The 18,771-nt window shown below is 34.8% G+C and overlaps 1 protein-coding gene across 2 annotated transcripts in view; it reads left to right on the top strand.

The window, feature by feature from the left end:
- The window catches only part of RALGPS2 (Ral GEF with PH domain and SH3 binding motif 2), a 129,185-nt gene that overhangs the window by 87,904 nt on the left and 22,510 nt on the right, over positions 1-18,771 (top strand). For both annotated transcript variants that reach the window (XM_058539984.1, XM_058539983.1), the window contains exons 8-13: positions 1,103-1,240; positions 7,406-7,496; positions 11,805-11,872; positions 13,893-14,028; positions 14,844-14,995; positions 18,278-18,332. In XM_058539984.1, coding sequence (XP_058395967.1) covers positions 1,103-1,240; positions 7,406-7,496; positions 11,805-11,872; positions 13,893-14,028; positions 14,844-14,995; positions 18,278-18,332 — 640 coding nt within the window. The remainder of the gene's footprint in view (positions 1-1,102; positions 1,241-7,405; positions 7,497-11,804; positions 11,873-13,892; positions 14,029-14,843; positions 14,996-18,277; positions 18,333-18,771) is intronic.

Here is an 18,771-nt window from a genome sequence, read left to right as displayed (position 1 = left end):
TGTGTAAGTTTATAACAGTGTAACAAAAAAATACTTGGGGTACAAGTGAAACCTCTAAGATCCAACTCTATCACTAACAGTTCACATGGCATTAGACACATCCTTTAATATCTGTGGACCTCAGATTCTTCACCTATGAAAAGAGGGGGTTAAAGAGAGTTTCTAAACTCCTTTCTTTGAATATATGAGAAAACTAAAGAACAACTGACACTGAACTGGGTATAAGATATAACGTAGATGGGCAGAGATGAGTCTAGGAAACATTCAAAATGGAAGAAATGGTGTGAGGAAAAAACACAGGGCTTATTTGGAAGACAGTGGGTACATCATTTTGGTTGCATTTGCCCTGAGATGAGAGTTCATGAAAATGGAATAATGAGGTAAAAGTAGGAAAGTGTATTTTTCTCTCCAGCAATAGTTGTGCATGGTAAACTTTACATACGCGTAGTAAACTCAGGATGTATTTTTAAGTAAGTGATCTTGCATATCCAGAACTAGTACAACCATATTATTTTTTTAAAACAAGACATTTCTACCAGAATGAGACAATTTTCAAAGTAGTAGTTAAGACTCAAATGATAGTTATCAACTCAAGGCAAGCGGGTTTAGAACTAATATTAAATAACTACCTTAGCCAGGTACTGGCTAGGCTGGCTAACTTAACTTCTTCAGGCTATACCACAACTTGGAAAATAGGTACTAGTTGTGTAGACATAAAAACTGAGGTTCAGAAATTAAAATAACCGTCTCCATTATACCCAGCTAGTCAGAGGCCCAGCCAGTTCAAGAGCTCAGCTTCTTTCCATTAGGTCCCGTAGGTACTGGAGTTTCTAACTCCAGCCTCAAAACATACCCTGAAGTGGTATCGTAAGAAGACATTTATGAAAAGCATATATTATTTATGTGTCTGACTGCAACTCTACAGAAATCTAGGCCTCAGTGGTCATGTTTTAACAAGGCTGTAGTGTATTAGTAACAGTGTATTCTAAATATGGCTTATATTGAAATAGAGCTATAAGCTAGCTTTTTTTTCCTCCTTCACTTCGTCATACTCTTCCAAGCTACAAGTAGGAAAACACTTATTTATCTAATTTCATTACAGGTATCTATTTGTCAGATTTAACATACATTGATTCAGCATACCCATCAACTGGCAGCATTCTAGAAAATGAGCAAAGATCAAATTTGATGAATAACATCCTTCGAATAATTTCTGATTTACAGCAGTCATGTGAATATGGTAAGTTTCTGGGTGATAATGCTAAGCCATTATCCTGCTGTGATTCTGTTGATTCATTTACACACGTTGATGGCCACTTTTCACACAGTAGGGAACATCAGTTTCTTACATCCATCCTAACATAAAGGAAAATAATTGTTTTATTTCACTGTTAGTTTTTAGCATCTTGTTTAAGATCTTGCTTTTAAGAAATTGGAGTATTTAATATTTAAAATTTTAAGTTTTTTCTCAACAGAAACTTTACAGGCTAGAAGAGACTGGAATGATATATTCAAAATACTGAAAGACAAAAACTTTCAGCCGAGAATACTCTATCCAGCGAAAATATCCTTCAAATATAGTGGAGAAATAATGACTTTCCCAGATAAACAAAAGCTAAGGGAGTTCATGACCATGAGACCTCCCACTACAAGAAATGCTCAAGAAGGCCCTCAGGCCTGAAAAAAAGAAGAGAAAGGGAATACAAAGGTTGGAGCAAGGATAAAAATAGGTAGACAAAATCAGAAAAATAGTAGATCTTTACCGGAATAGGTTAGCAACCACTTAAATACCAAAATCAAAGATCAAAGGAGGAAAATCACCAAAAATAAATATAACCTCATCACTTTAAACACACACCCACAACACAAGATAGAATAAGTTATGACAAGAATAACTTAGAAGAGGAAGAGGAAAGAGATCAAATTGACTTAGTATAAGGAAATAAGAGACCATCAGATAATGGACTATCTCATACACAAGATTTTTTATACAAACCTCAAGGTAACCACTAAACAAATAATCAGAACAAAATCACATATGATAAATAAAGAGAAAACTAAAAGAGTCATAAGACAGAACAACCAAACTTAATGGGCAGTCCGAAACACATGGGACAAGAAACAAAGGAAATGCAAAAGAACTGGAAAATAAGTGACAAAATAGCAACATTAAGCCCTCATATATCAATAATTACTCTAAATGTAAATAGATTGAACTCTCCAATCAAAAGACACAGAGTGGCAGAATGGATTAAAAAGCAAGACCCAACAATATGCTGCCTCCAGGAAACACATCTCAGCTCTAAAGACAAGCACAGACTCAGAGTGACAGGATGGAAGACAATACTCCAAGTTATTGGCAAACAAAAGAAAGCAGGTGTTGCCATACTCATATCAGACGAAGTAGACTTCAAGATAAAACAGGTTAAGAGAGACAAAGAGGGGCAATATATGATGATAAAAGGGACACACTCCACCAAGAAGACATAACAATTATAAATATATATGCACCCAACATAGGAGCACCAAAGTACATAAAGCAACTATTAACAAACCTAAAAGGAGATAATAACAACACCACCATAATAGTAGGGGATCTTAATACCCCACTTACATCAATGGATAGATCATCCAGACAAAAAGTCAATAAAGAAACAGTGGACTTAAATGAAAAGCTGGACGAGATGGACCTAGTAGACATACAGAGCACTCCATCTAAACACGGCAGATTACACATTCTTCTCAAGCGCAAATGAAACGTTCTCAAGGACAGACCATACGTTGGGAAATAAGGCAAGCCTCAATAAATTTAAGAAGATTAAAATCATAACAAGCATCTTTTCAGACCATAATGCTATGAAACTAGAAATCAACTACAAGAATAAAACTGGGAAAGTGAGAATGGTGTGGAGATTAAACAACATGCTACTGAACAACCAATGGATCATTGATGAAATTAAAAAAGAAATCAAAAAATATCTGGAAACAAACAAAAATGAAAATACGCCATAACAACTCATATGGGATGCAGCAAAAGCGGTCCTGAGAGGGAAATACAGGCCCACCTTAACAAACAAGAAAAAACCCAAATAAGCAACCTTAAATTACACCTAACAGAACTAGAAAAAGAAGAACAAACAAAGCCCAAAGTCAGCAGGAGAGAAAAAATAAAAATTAGAGCAGAAATAAATGAAATTGAGACCAAAAAAACAGTAGACAGGATTAATGAAACAAAGAGTTGGTTCTTTGAGAAGATAAACAAAATTGACAACCCCTTAGCCAGACTTCCTAAGAAAAAAAGAGAAAAGGCTCAAATAAATAAAATTAGAAATGAAAAAGGAGAAATTACAATGGATACCATGGAAATACAAAGGGTTATAAAAGAATACTGTGAGAAACTATATGCCAACAAATTGGACAATCTGGAAGAAATAGATAAATTCTTAGACTCATACAACCTCCCAAAAAGGAACCAAGAAGAAATAGAGAATCTGAGTAGACCAATTACAAGTAAGGAGATTCAAATAGTAATCAAAAACCTCCCAAAAAATAAAAGTCCAGGACCAGATGGCTTCCCCGGTGTATTTTACCAAACATTCAAAGAAGGTTTAATACCCATCCTTCTCAAACTAGTCCAAAAAATAGAGGAAGATGGAACACTTCCTAACTCATTCTACAAGGCCAACATCACCCTGATACCAAAGCCAGACAAAGACAGTACAAAGAAGGAAAATTACAGGCCAGTATCGCTGATGAACATAAATGCAAAAATCCTCAACAAAATATTGGCAAACCGAATACAGCGATACATTAAAAAGATCATACACCATGATCAAGTGGGATTTATACCAGGGACACAGGGATGGTTCAACATCTGCAAATCAATCAACGTGATACACCACATCAACAAAACGAGGAATAAAAACCACATGGTCATCTCAATAGATGCAGAGAAGGCATTTGACAAGATCTAACATCCATTTATGATAAAAACTCTCAACAAAATGGGTATCGAAGGAAAATACCTCAACAGAATAAAGGCGATTTAGGACAAACCCACAGCCAGCATCATACTCAATGGGGAAAGTCTGAAAGCCATTCCTCTGAGATCAGGAACGAGACAAGGCTGCCCATTCTCGCCACTCTTATTCAACGTAGTACTGGAGGTTTTGGCCAGAGCAATTAGGCAAGAAAAAGGAATGTAAGGAATCCAAATAGGTAATGAAGAAGTGAAACTCTCACTATTTGCAGACTACATGATTTTATATATAGGAAACCCTAAAGAATCCATTGGAAAACTATTATAAATAATCAACAACTACAGCAAAGTCACAGCATACAAAATCAGTCTACAAAAATCAATTGCATTTCTGTATGCTAATAACGAACTAACAGAAAGAGAGCTCAAAATGATAATACCATTTTCAATTGCATCAAAAAGAATAAAATACCTAGGAATAAATCTTAGCAAGGAGGTGAAAGACCTATACAATGAAAACTACAAGACGTTGTTGAAAGAAATTGATGATGACATACAGAAATGGAAAGATATCCTATGCATGTGGATTGGAAGAATAAACATAGTTAAAAGGTCTGTATTACCTAAAGCAATCTCCAGATTCAACGCAATCCCAATCAGAATCCCAATGACATTCTTCACAGAAATAGAAAAAAGAATACTAAAATTCATATAGGGCAACAAAAGACCCCAAATAGCTAAAACAATCCTAAGAAAAAAGAACAAAGCTGGAGGCATCACAATCCCTGACTTCAAAACATACTACAAAGCAATAGTAATCAAAACAGCATGGTACTGGTACAAAAATAGACACACAGATCAATGGAACAGAATTGAAAACCCAGAAATAAAACCACACATATACAGACAGCTAATTTTCGACAAAGGAGCTAAGAACATACAATGGAGAAAGGAAAGTCTCTTCAGTAAATAATGTTGGGAAACCTGGACAGCCACATGCAAAAGAATGAGAGTGGACCATCTGCTGTTGCCATTCACAGAAATTAACTCAAAATGGATCAAAGACCTGAAGGTGAGACCTGAAACTATAAAACTCATAGAAGAAAATATAGGCAACACACTATTTGACATTGGTCATAAAGGAATCTTTTCGGATGCCATGCCTACTCAGACTAGGGAAACTAAAGAAAATATAAGCAAGTGGGACTTCAGATTAAAGAGCTTCTACAAGACAAATGAAACCAGGATCAAAATGAATAGACAACCCACCACCTGGGAGAAAATATTTGCAAAACATATCTGACAAGGGGTTAATCTCCATAACATATAAAGAACTCACACACGAACTACAAAAAAACAACCTGATAGGGGCCGGCCCGGTGGCGCAAGCGGTTAGGTGCGCGCACTCGGCTGCGGCGGCCTGGGGTTCGCTGGTTTGGATCCCGGGCGCGCACCGACGCACTGCTTGGCAAGCCATGCTGTGGCGGCGTCCCATATAAAGTGGAGGAAGATGGGCACAGATGTTAGCCCAGGGCCGTCTTCCTCAGCAAAAAAAGAGGAGGATTGGCGGATGTTAGCACAGGGCTGATCTCCTCACAAAAAAAAAAAAAAAAAAAAAAAACCTGATAAAAAATGGGCAGAGGAAATGAACAGACACTTCTCCAGAGAAGATGTATAGATGGCCAATAGGCATATGAAAAGATGTTTAACATTACTAATCATCAGGGAAATGCAAATCAAAACAACACTAAAATATCACCTCACGCCTGTTAGAATGGCTATAATCACCAAGACAAAAAACAACAAATGTTGGAAAGGATGTGGAGAAACGGGAACCACCCTCATACACAGCTGGTGGGAATGCAAACTGGTGCAGCCTCTATGGAAAATGGTATGGAGATTCCTCAAAAATTAAAACTAGAAATACTCTATGATCCAGCTATCCCACTACTGGGAATCTGTCCAACGAACCTGATATCAACAATCCAAAGAGGCTTATGCACCCGTATGTTCATTGCAGCATTATTCACTATAGCTGAGAAGTGGAAGCCACCCGTGTCCCTCGACTGATGATTGGATGAAGAAGATGTGGTATATATATACAATGGAATACTACTCAGCCATAAAAAAAAGACAAAATCGTCCCATTTGCAACAACATGGATGGACCTGGAGAGTATTACGTTAAGTGACATAAGCCAAAAAGAGAAAGACAAACACCGCATGATCTCACTCATATGTGGAATATAAACCAACACATGGACAGAGAAAACTGTACTGTGGTTACCAGGGGCAATGGGGGTGGGGGATGGGCACAAGGGGTGAAAAGAGACATGTATATGGTGATTGACAAACAAAAATGTACAACCAAAATTTCACAATGTTATAAACTATGGACATCAATTAAAAAAAATTAAATTTAAAAAAAATTTTAAGTTTTATCTTTTGCTCTTCTGCCATTTTGTAGCAACTTTGCTAACATAATTTGCAAAATTATTTTCTATTCATCTCATTTGATCTCCTGGTCTATTGTGTAAATAGTTCTCATATTTTTCAGTTAGGGAAGGAGCCGAAACCCTTGATCCCAGTAACAATTGACTAGCTTTCTTGAGACTGATAATGAGGAAATAACCAATTTTGGTCTAAGATGTATTTTATGGAAACACAAATGTAGAAAGAGCTTACAAAAGCCCAAATGATTAGAAAAGGGTTTTGGTGGGGTTTTTTTAATGTTTTAAAATGTTTAGATACTTCCAATTTGATAGAGAATAAAGATAGGCTGTTGATATATAATACATGTGGTGTTAAAAAGTTTACATTATCTGATTTGTTTAAAATAAATTTATCTTAAAGCTAACTTTACTTACATGCATCTGAATACTTTTAAGAAAACCTCAAAAACTTCCTAAAAGTGTGTGGGATGGGAGGGGGAGAATCTTACTGAAAGTTAAATCAAATAATCTCTTATTTTTTTCCTTTTCTCAAATTTTTTTAACATAACACCAAATTGTAATGTTAATTTTATTTGCAATTTCTAAGTAAGGGAGGAAAATACATATTTACAAATGGGAGCCAGGCTTCTGTAAAAAATAATAATAACTGCCCTTACATCTTGTGTTTAGATGAGATTTGAATATAAATCATAATGAAGTCTCTGATTTTTTTCTATGAAATTTCTCAAATATATGAGACTTTGTAAATGGAGGTTTTTTTTTATACAAACAGCATGCAGCTGTAATTTTCTAAATTACCTTCAGTTTTACATTAAATAAAATTTACCTCAGTAATGTTCTTCTAGATTTAATTTAAATTTTGGTGCCATGTGGCCTTAATTTACCTTTAAATATATTTTTTTCAGCTTAACTTTTAAAATTCTAATAAAGATATACTTTATCAGATAATTAATTATTTGTCATGTTTTGCCTAGATATTCCCATGTTGCCTCATGTCCAAAAATATCTGAACTCTGTTCAATATATAGAAGAACTACAAAAGTTTGTGGAAGATGATAATTACAAGTAGGTTGGATCTTCAAAAGTGGTTTGTATGACTTGGTCCTGTCCTGCATGCTTTCATCCCCATATTTAAACATCTAAATCCTACATCGTGTCATACAAGTGCCTAATACATTTACATGTATTTACATGTGTTTCTTTTTAATAACTTAGTACAATTGAGCCCATATAAAAAAATACCTCATCTGATCTTTTATTAAAAAGTATTTCATCTTTCTCAAGTTGTTGAGAGCTGATGTTTGATAGTTCTAGTTTAAATTTCTTCCTTTCCCTCTATATTCAAGCACTGAGTCTTTATGGTAATTTATCTTTTAATAGACTGAAAAATTAATGAAATGATCTACAAATAGAAAAATTACTCGTTTTTCACTGGTAATTTTTGACACATCTTTGAACTTGTTTTCAATTGTTTTTGTAGATTGAGAGACTATTGAACCTTCTTGCCTCTGAGTCAGAGACACATTTTTCCAAAGTAACACCACACTCAACCCTTTTCTCTGTTACAGCAAGTCCTTTATTAAGGATTTTAAAAATCACTTTTAAAATAGCTGATATCCATTTCCTTCTCCTTATATACAGTACTGCCCAAGGTGGGAGGAATTTTTGAATTATTAACCCTTTTTATTTTTATATATATATATATTTTTTTTTTTTTTTGGTGAGGAAGATTGGCCCTGAGCTAACATCTTTGCCAATCTTCCTCTATTTTGTATATGGGATGCCACCACAGCATGGCTTAATGAGTGGTGTGTAGGTCTGCGCCCGGGATCCAAACCTGCGAACCCCAGACCGCCAAAACGGAGCATGCGAACTCGACCACTGCGCCACCGGGCCAGCCCCTAACCCTTTTTATTTTTCAGTAGTATGCTGTACATGATAACTTTTTCCTGAAGATGGGATGATAAAGAGCTTATTTCTCTTGAGGCTTTTCATTTTTCTTTTAGCTTCGTTAATTTAAAAAAATTTTTTTTACTCAGCTTTATTATGCCAGTTGTTCCCAAGCTTTCAAATTTAACTTTGTGTCTTCCACAAATATTTTTTCCAATAGAGGATCATACTTTAAAAATTTATCAAAGTGTAAGACTAGGTTATTTTTCAATATTAATGCATTATTTAAAATTTTTTTCTTGTATGATAGTGTTTATCAACTTCCTTGTCCCATAAATGTCAGCGATTTTTTAAAGAATTCTGCAGAACAGAATAAGTACCAATAAAAGGCTAGAAATTCTGGAAAACAACTAGAAATAAGTTGCCTTCAAATATTAGATATATTAAGAAGCTCTGGCTATATGCTTAAATGTATCTAAAATTTTATTAATATTGGAGAACACTTGTATTGCCGTCTCCTCCTCCACACCATATATATTACCACTTCGTATTTCTATTTCAATTTTTATTTTACAGAAAGTTTTTACCTGGTAATTCATTTGAAAATGTATGAGGGCGGGGCTGGCCCAGTGGCATAGTGGTTAAGTTCGCGTGTTCCGCTTTGGTGGCCCGGGGTTCACAGGTTTGGATCCCGGGCACGGACCTACGTGCTGTGGCGGCATCCCATATACAAAGTAGAGAAAGATTGGCACAGATGTTAGCTCAGCGACAATCTTCCTCAAGCGAAAAGAGGAAGGTTGGCGACAGGTATTAGCTCAGGGCCAATCTTCCTGGCCAGAAAAAAAAAAAATGTATGAAGTCAATGGATCAGCTTTTTAAGGCTGGAATTATTTCACAAATCTTTTGTTGCCCTCGGTTGTAAACTTCTTGAGTTTGATGGTCTGTATTTTATATTTACCACTATTTCTCCCATCTCTCTAATTACTTACGTAGCACAAAACACTCACATTTTGTCCAGTGAGGTATAGAAGAGTATCTTAAAACTCAAAATATGAGTAAGTAGCTATTAAAATTTTCTCTCTCTGGCTCAGGAAACTTATTAGATTTAAAAGAAGTTGAAATTTAAGTATTAAATAGAAGTGAAGTCTAAGAAATTGTTGCACAATTGTAGAGGAAGGTAAATTTTTAATGACTATAGTAAAAGTGTACTGAAGTGTTGAAGCATATTTTTACTTTGCTAAAAGGATAGCATTGGCCATTTAAGCCGTTAAGTAGTTTTAACTCTCTGTAAACTGACATATTATAAGATACCTTCATTTTTGTAGGAAAACTGATGCTATTATATTTGTTTTTGTTTTCATGAATAGCTAGAACCAGAGGAGCTTTCTCATTATATTCATTTAACAAATATTTATTAAGCTTTTGCTGTAGGTGAGTTATTGTGCTAGTTGCTGAGATTGCAAAAATAAGATTTTGTTCTTGCCCTTAAGAAGCTCAGTCTAATGCAAGACACATCCACAAAACAAATGATTACAAAACAGTTCGAATAGTACCGTAATAGAGATATGCTATAGGAACATAGTTAGGGGAGACGTTAACTCAGCTTTAAGTGGGAAAAATGAAGATAAAAGAAACATGAACTGCTTAAGGAGACAGTGTCACCTGAGGCTGAATCTTGCCAGGTGAGTAGGAGTTAGCTCCACATGAAGGGTAAGGAAAGGCGTTCCAGGGGATGGAATGATTAGAGGAATGGGGTGGGAAACAGTGTGTGCACTTGGGGAACTACAGGTCATTTGAAGGTGCTGGGGCATCACGTGGGAGACTGGAGAAGAGAGATTTTTTTCTAAAGATACAGTCGTATTGCATGAGCCTATTGGTTAAATGTGTTGAAGATCGGAGCATTTTAAGATAACAGTCATTAAAATTATTAGTTAGAAAAAAATGGATTTTGTGGTGAAAGATACTTCATTTACCCAAAGGCCTCTGTTTTTGGTAACTTATCTGTATAGGCAGCCAGCATAGATATTACAGATTACATGCGTGTGTTTTAATCAGGATGAAAATCTTTCTAAGTCATTTCATTTTGATACTCATAATATCTTTTCTCAATGAATCAGCATCAGTGTTATTATATGGTGTTTTGGTGATGGTATAGGCAGCTGACACTCTGACTAGCGTTCACTGCTCTGCTTTTTAAGATGCTTCTGCTTTTTATACTGCTGTCAGTTACCAGCTGCTACTGATAGCAATGTGGTTCATCCATAACTTTCTTTCTGTTCCTTTCTATTTTGGTTCTGCGTTAGGAAATTGTAGTTATTTTGTTTACTTCTTTGTCTTTCACCTACTAGACTGTAAGCTTCAGAAGGGCAGGGACACCATGTCTGCCTTAGTCTGTTATATTTCAGTGCTGAGAGCACAGTGTTCAATAGCCATTTATCAAATGAATGAATTCAGTATAGTCTGTAGACCAAATAATTTAAGTAAACTGCTCTGTAAAAAGAAAAAGAGTAGAGAGTTCTGGTTAATCATACATCTCTTCATTACATGCATTTTATACTGTCAATTAATCGGAATATAATCATATATAATCCCCTCTTAGGTGATCAAAGAAATAATAAGTTAAGAACCTATCATAGATTTATTATGAGTGTCACTTGTACTGTATTGTGCAATTTCATAAAAAATTCCAGTTGGTAGAATGCTAAAAAATAAAAAGTCTTTATTAATTTTCAGACAAATGCTTAGTAATTATAGGCTTCAGGGACTACACTGAAGTATTTTCTGCAGCTACTTTAAGATCCTGTTTCCTGAAATAGTTTCCACTGATAGGAATCATAATCTCTTTTTGCCATGGAACTCAAAACTGGATATATTATCCTAAAAAGAACTTAAGTACCAACTAATAAACTTTGATTTAGGACAGGGATTTACCGGGAATTTTGCAAACAACCTTTTTATTTATAGAGATCTTTCTTTTGCTAAGTTGAGTTGGTTTGTTTTTTGGATGGTTAGTTTTAATAAGGTGTTTTTGAAATTTTCAGTGCTACAGAGGCCAATTAGCCCATCCAATAAAGATTCTAGAAAGAATTTGCATAATATATTTAATATAATATGTGTAAGTTCCTCAATTTAAGTGTTCTGGTATCAATAAAACCTCAAGTTAAATCACCTTTGAGTCATTCATCAAGTATGTTTAAATGTGTCGAATTGCTTGGCAGTGTTGGGGTACTTTGGGGAGATTTTTCTGTTTTTAAATGTGACTTTTTAATGTTTTTCCCCTCCCTAATATTTCCTAGAATAACCATAAGATCAGCTTTGTATGAAAGAGATAGAAGACTTAACTATTAAAGATTGCTCTTAAAGAAAATTATGTATCTGAGATTGATAAAAATGTTTTTAGTTTTCTGTGAGAAAATACATGATTTTAATATTATTTTGTCAAATGTTAATCATTTTATGTGTTTGTTTCTTTTTAAAATTCAGGCTTTCATTAAAGATAGAACCAGGGACAAGCACACCACGTTCTGCTGCTTCCAGGGAAGATTTAGTAGGTTAGTGCATAGTTTTCTCCCATTACCAAATAATAAATCAGATAACCTAATAAGAAAGAATATACTCCAAAGTCAGTAAATACTTAGCACATTTTATACTTCATGTAAAAATTTATTTTTGGTATTAAAATATATCAGTTTTTTCTGTTTGGGTTTTTTTGTTTTTTAATTAAAAAGTTGTTACTTGTAGTTTGTCAGTAATGTACAAATAGGCCAACTAATCAAGGAAAATAGATCAACAGATGGGAAATAGTAGGTAAGTGTTTAGTGAATACCTGTTCTTTTTTTTATATTAAGAATACACTGTCCTAGGCAATGAGGGTTGATTACATTAGAAATTTCTGTGGTCTAAGTGGAAAATTCTACTAGTGTGAATGATTATAGAAATCCATTTTAGTGACTTAATTTTTTAAAAATTTGACTCTAGGGGCTGGCCCGGTGGCGCAAGCGGTTAAGTGCACGTGCTCCACTGCGGCGGCCTGGGGTTCGCCAGTTCAGATCCCAGGCGCGCACCGACACGCTGCTTGGAAAGCCATGCTGTGGCAGCGTCCCATATAAAGTGGAGGAGGATGGGCACGGATGTTAGCCTGGGGCCAGTCTTCCTCAGCAAAAAAAAGAGGAGGATTGGCAGATGTTAGCATAGGGCTGATCTCCTCACAAAAAAAAAAAATTTCACTCTAATACTGGGCCAAGTACTGAAAATATTACTATAATTTACCTGTTGCATTATAATAGGGATATTATACGTATACCACACATAATCAAAAATATAAAATTGAAGAGGCCAGTCCAGTGGCGTAGTGGTTAAGTTCACACACTCCACTTTGGCAGCCCAGGGCTTGTGGGTTCGGATCCCAGGTGCAGAACTACACACTGCTCATCGAGCCATGCTGTGGCGGCGACCCACATACAAAATAGAGGAAGATTGGCACAGATGTTAGCTCAGGGCCAATCTTCCTCACCAAAAAAAATTGAAGAGAATTACTCATTATTTAAGAAATCATTGATAAGTACCTTTTTTTTTTTAAATTCCAAATACAGACCTTGGCACTAAGCTTCATATCATTGTATATTCTAAAACTATTTGAAAGCCCATCTAATAAGATATGAAGGAAGTGAGAGAACAAGCCATGACTAGAGGGAAGAGTATTCCAAGCAGAGGAAAACATTTCAGTCTAAATCTCTTAAATTTGCTTTTCTTTTTTATTCTTAGGGGTGTTTTGCAAATCTGTATACTTTTGAGTTCTGTTTTTTTAATTCCCATAAACTTGAACAATATGAATATAGATTTAAATTCTAACTTGAATGCTTGACCTACCCTATACATTCTTTATCTAAGAGGAAACTGAAACTAAGAGTAAAGAAGCAGTGTGTAAAATTAAATGAGCACTAAACTGGGCCTCAGAGACCAAAGTCTTTAGTCCAGGTTTCATCTGTTGTGAGATCCTGAGCCCATCTCTTCTAATTCTGCTTCTTTCACTATTAAGGGGCAAAATATTTATACTGCCTACTTAGTGCAAGTAAGATAGATAGAAATTAATGAATTTCGTATGGGGATTTTATGTTTTAAGACTCAGAAAATATTTCTCATATTCAGTCAATTAAACAGAATTAACGTTAATATTATCTTAAAATTTAAACCACATTTTATCTTTTATATCAAGGGATTAAAAATAAAGCCAGGGGCCGGCCCGGTGGCGCAAGCGGTTAAGTGCGCGCGCTCCGCTGCGGCGGCCCGGGGTTCGCTGGTTCGGATCCCGGGCGCGCACCGACGCACTGCTTGGTAAGCCATGCTGTGGCGGCGTCCCATATAAAGTGGAGGAAGATAGGCACAGATGTTAGCCCAGGGCCGTCTTCCTCAGCAAAAAAAAAAAAAAAAAAAAAAAAAAGAGGAGAATTGGCGGATGTTAGCTCAGGGCTGATCTCCTCACAAAAAAAAAAAATAAATAAATAAAGCCATATTTTGAAACCATCTGAAAATTTTTCTCCCTCTCTCTTTTTTTTTTACTATAACTCTTAGGTCCTGAAGTAGGAGCATCTCCACAAAGTGGAAGAAAAAGTTTGGCAGCTGAAGGAGCTTTGTTGCCACAGACACCACCATCCCCTCGGAACCTGATTCCACACGGACACAGGAAGTGCCATAGCTTGGGTTATAAGTCAGCATTTTTAATTTCATCTTTCAAATTTTTAAGTTGTTTCTAGTTGGATTTATTTTCTATTTATTAATGAAACAGAAAATAGTGTCCTTACAAAGTTTTATTTGTATAATAGCCTTCTTCTGCTTCAGTAAAATATCTTGCTTGCCTAAAGTATTTATTTCTTCCTTTACCTTAATTTCGAAATGAGTTTTTCCCAACAGTGCCTTCACATTTGGGGGAGATAAATGAACATTATAGAGCATCATCATAAATAAAATCAGGAAAGCAGTATACCGTTTTCCTTTTAATAACCTAATAACCTTCCTTTTATAACCTTTATGTCAAGACAGTCATTGCTTGTCTTAGCTAAAATGTCACCATAAATTAAGGTCTATAAAAATTGTTCTTTTTATTTCTAAATATAAAGAAAGGAAAACTGATTTCTTGTTTAACTTCCTTAGCTTGGCAAGATTGTTTTCTCAAAATGGGGCCCAGGGTTCACCTTTGCCTGTGATTTTTATAAAAATTTAATAGCTATTTTCCAAAAGTGATTGTGAAAACAATGTTTTAATGGACCTGAGACTCAAGATGAAATTAAAGTATTCCCTGTTACGTAGGTAGATATGACTTGGTTTCCTAAAAAGTTTTCCCTAAACTGTTAGTTTGAGGCTTTCATGGTAAAATCTGTGTGTTCATTAGTATGAGAGTTCAGAAGTAAGTTCAGGATATCAGGTAAATCTTTTATATCCTGAATCTTTATATGAGAGTATTTTTTACATCTTGAATTAGTAACAGTAATAAAAGATATGAAAAATATTTCTCTTTGTTTCCAGTTTCATTCATAAAATGAACACAGCAGAGTTTAAGAGTGCAACGTTCCCAAATGCAGGGCCAAGACATCTGTTAGATGATAGCGTCATGGAACCCCATGCACCATCTCGAGGCCAAGCTGAAAGTTCTACTCTTTCTAGTGGAATATCAATAGGTGAGAAATATTTCTCTGAGAGGGTTCCAACTTATGTAAAATGAGATTTTTAACAAAACTCAGCTGGGAAAATGTCATTAACCCTACTACCAATAGAGTAGTAGAAACCCTACTACAAATAGAGATTTGATAAAAGCGAAGTAGCAATTAGATAGGATCATCTTACTACAAGCTACTGAAGTTAATAATTTATGATGGTTTAGAAAGTGCTTGATGTTTTTGACTCCAAAAGGGGAGGCATTTGAGGAATGGTGGGAAGAGAATGTGGATTGGTTGAATCGGTTAGTGAAGGCAGTTTGGATGTGGGAATGAGGAAAAGGACAGAGTCAGATATGACTAGCAGTTTTTTGGAATAAGCAGTTAGATGGTGGTGCTATTACCAAGGTAGAGAAGACTGGAAGATCAATCATTTGCAAGTGGTGAGGGATTTGTGAAGGATGACTGGCTTTGGAGAATTAAGAATTCTGTTTTGGACATGTTTGGTCTATATGGAGTTGTCAGGTAGGTAATCGAATGTGTGAATCTGGAGCTCAGTGGGGTAAAGTCAGGTCTCTAGATATATAAAGTACAGGAGTTAGCATATTTATAGTATTTTCAAGCCATGGGACTGGTTGAGGTTACCTAGGGAGAGAGTGTAAATAAATAAGAGAAGACATTCTAACATTTAGAGGTCTGATTAAATTATTTTTTAAAAAAGGGTGGGCCATCAAAGGAAGCTACAAAGGAAGGACCAGTGAAGTAGGGGAAAAAACTAGGGTGTGGTGTCACAAAAGCCCAGTAGAGGAGATGTCTCCAGGAGGAGGGAAGTATTGAATGTGTCAATATGAAATGCAAACAAAGAGGAGTAAGATGAGAATGGGAATGATCAGTGGATTTGGCAAGATAAAAATCATTGGCGACCTGGACAAGAGTTGCTTCATAGAATAGTGGGGGCAAAGCCCTGATGGAGTAGGTTGGAGAAGGAGAGATGAGGAGATAGAAATAGCGACTATGAAGGGGAGCAGAAAATCAGGACCATGTTAGAAAGGGTTGTGGGATTAAGAGAGGAATTTGTTTTTACTTCCTAAACTTTTATTTATTTTCTGAATCTTCTAGATGAGCATTATTTCTTTTGATAATTTGAAAATCTCCATACAACGCTGTTTTTATTTTTAAAAAGAAATAAAGGAGGAAAATGTCATCCTCTATGATTAAGTGCCAGGTTGCTCAAAGGCTAATTAAGCCTATTTTATTAATATGATCATCTCAATATTGATGAACAGTTAATAGAAAGAAATGCAGAATGAGTTCATTTTCTTGAACATATTGACTTCCTTAACCCTTGAGAGTTCCAGACCCTGAGAACGAAATTGCTTTAGAGCTTTCAGCACCATTCAGCAGTTTTTTATTCTGATATTCCCTTTATACATGCAGATGATTAAATGATGACAAAATTTACAAAATAGAAGACAAGTTGGTTATCTGAAATACCTCTTTATTAATGCTGTAAGTTGCCTATATGTGGTATATCAACATGTATGTATAATATGCAATATATTGCCTAATCAGCCTCAATCTGAAAAACAAAAAGAGTAATTTTGTAAAAAAGAAAGGAGGAACTTTCTTCCAGTTAAAAATTTGTTACACTTATGGAATCCGACATGCTACTTAAAGCAAAAAATAATTTTTAAAATTACAGCTCTAAATTAAATATATATAAAATATTTAGCTTTTTCTTATCATAAGTATAATGATAGTTATTATTCTGTAATTTATTTGTGGCTTTTACTTTCTATGGATGTTCTTTTGGTGACTGCAAGATAGTTATCTAGTCATTTCATTTAGTTAAAGTTAATTTCTCAGTTTGGAACTCTTTCTTTTAGAACAGGAAGAAACTATTTTAATTTTTGCCTTTGTATTTGTTTTTCAGTTATTCTAAGGCCGTTAAGTAGATAAACAGTAAAGATTATTACATCCTTGTGTGTAAATTAACAACATTAGACATAGACATTACCTTCCAGGGTTTTTGTTTTAAGGCTTTAACATTCTAAAAAGTAAGTTTGTAACCGTAGATGGTAGATGTTAACACACACACACACATGCACACTTCATGATCACAAAAGAGTTTCTTCCTTAGCTGTAACTGTTACATACAATACCAATCTATGCTATGGAGGCTTTGAGAAAGTACACTGGAGAAATTAACCAACGCTTGGGACAGTGGCCTCTAACATATTCTGCTGTGGTATAGATGTCCTGGATAACATAAGTAGTCTCGCCTAGCTAAGGGAGGCATAGCCGCTCTGAGCTTTGTGCTTCTGGAAAAGCTTACATTTTCCTATAAGTCATACTAATTATGCTTAAATTTTCAGGCTTTACCACATAATGCTACCATTCGAAAGATAATCTACGAGATCCCACCAGCAATAACAGATTACTTCTGGTTTCTCATCTGAACCACACAACCAGAAAATTATTTCAGTGACTGTTATTCTGTTCTGTCAAGGATGGTACACAGCTAGTGCCATTCTAAATGCATAGAAGAGATGTTAATCCATCACATATAATGGATACCTTATAGCATTAGAGTTTGTCTCTTGCATTGAACACTGGTTGTGAAAGTCTGGTAGACAATTCAGCTGGATCTGTAAAGGACATATTAATCATCAGTTTTAATGAGAGATAGAATTATTTTTAAAATAACTTTTAAATCAATCTAAGCTGTTTTGGATTCTCCAAATTCATTCTTCTCAGTTTTTTCTTTAGCTATTTTGAAACTTTCTATTTTAAATGATTTTTTTTTTAAATATAGAGATTCCATCCTCTTCTACCTTGCCTCTCGAGGCAAAAATGGCATTTCATTAAGCTTTTTATCCTTAGGATAGTAATGGGTTTTAAAAGAAATACAAAGGGAAAGAAGTATGCCATGAACCTCTAAGAATTTCATAATTATATTGGTCTTAAATTATGACAAACCTAATAAGGAAAAATTTTGTGCCTATGTGCATTCTCTGATGATAGGAAAATTGTTTATTAACATAATGAATCTGAGGTATAAGTAGACATGCAAAAATGTTTTATGCTATTTTGTTATTTTAGATAGTCTTGTCACTATATTCCAATATATTGCAAAATAAAGCTAGCAGCATAGCATTAATATTAGAATGAAAAATTAATATGTGGATGTTGACCCACACATAACATGATTGTCATTTTATGAGCACAGTTGGAGAATTTATTTTTAAAATATAAAACTCAAACTGTAATTCTGATGTTTAAAAATAGAATAACTTTTGATTTTAGGTAGCAGCGATGGTTCTGAACTAAGTGAAGAGACCTCATGGCCTGCTTTTGAAAGGTGAGAAAAATTGTCCATTTTAACTGCTTTGAGTTTATTTTGTCTGTCTTGAAATATATGATAATGTGAATTTTAAGAGATAATATTTATTACATATCTCTAAGGAACTATTTAAGCTTCCTGCTGGTGATAGAAATAAGAAGTTGATATTTAAGTCTGGAATTGAGTCTTATCTAATAAATATATGTTTCTTTGGTGGCTTGACACATGTATTTGAATTTTAGTACATTTAAAATTATAATTTAAAAATAATAATAACCAGTCATTGTCAACTTACCTACTAATGTGTTCAAAAGTAAAATTGTTTCCTTAAATTCTGATTCATTTAAGTAATTTGAAGGCATTTAGTAGAATGGTCAACTTTATTCTCTGCTACTTTGTCAAAGGCAAATGACTTAGTAAATTTTAAATTATACTCTAAGTAAAGCAGCTTAAAGTT

This window comes from Diceros bicornis, chromosome 4 (genome assembly GCF_020826845.1).
Source record: "Diceros bicornis minor isolate mBicDic1 chromosome 4, mDicBic1.mat.cur, whole genome shotgun sequence".
Classification (NCBI taxonomy): Eukaryota; Metazoa; Chordata; class Mammalia; order Perissodactyla; family Rhinocerotidae; genus Diceros; species Diceros bicornis.
Note: the sequence above shows the minus strand (reverse complement) of the source record. Positions and strands in the feature narration are given on the sequence as shown.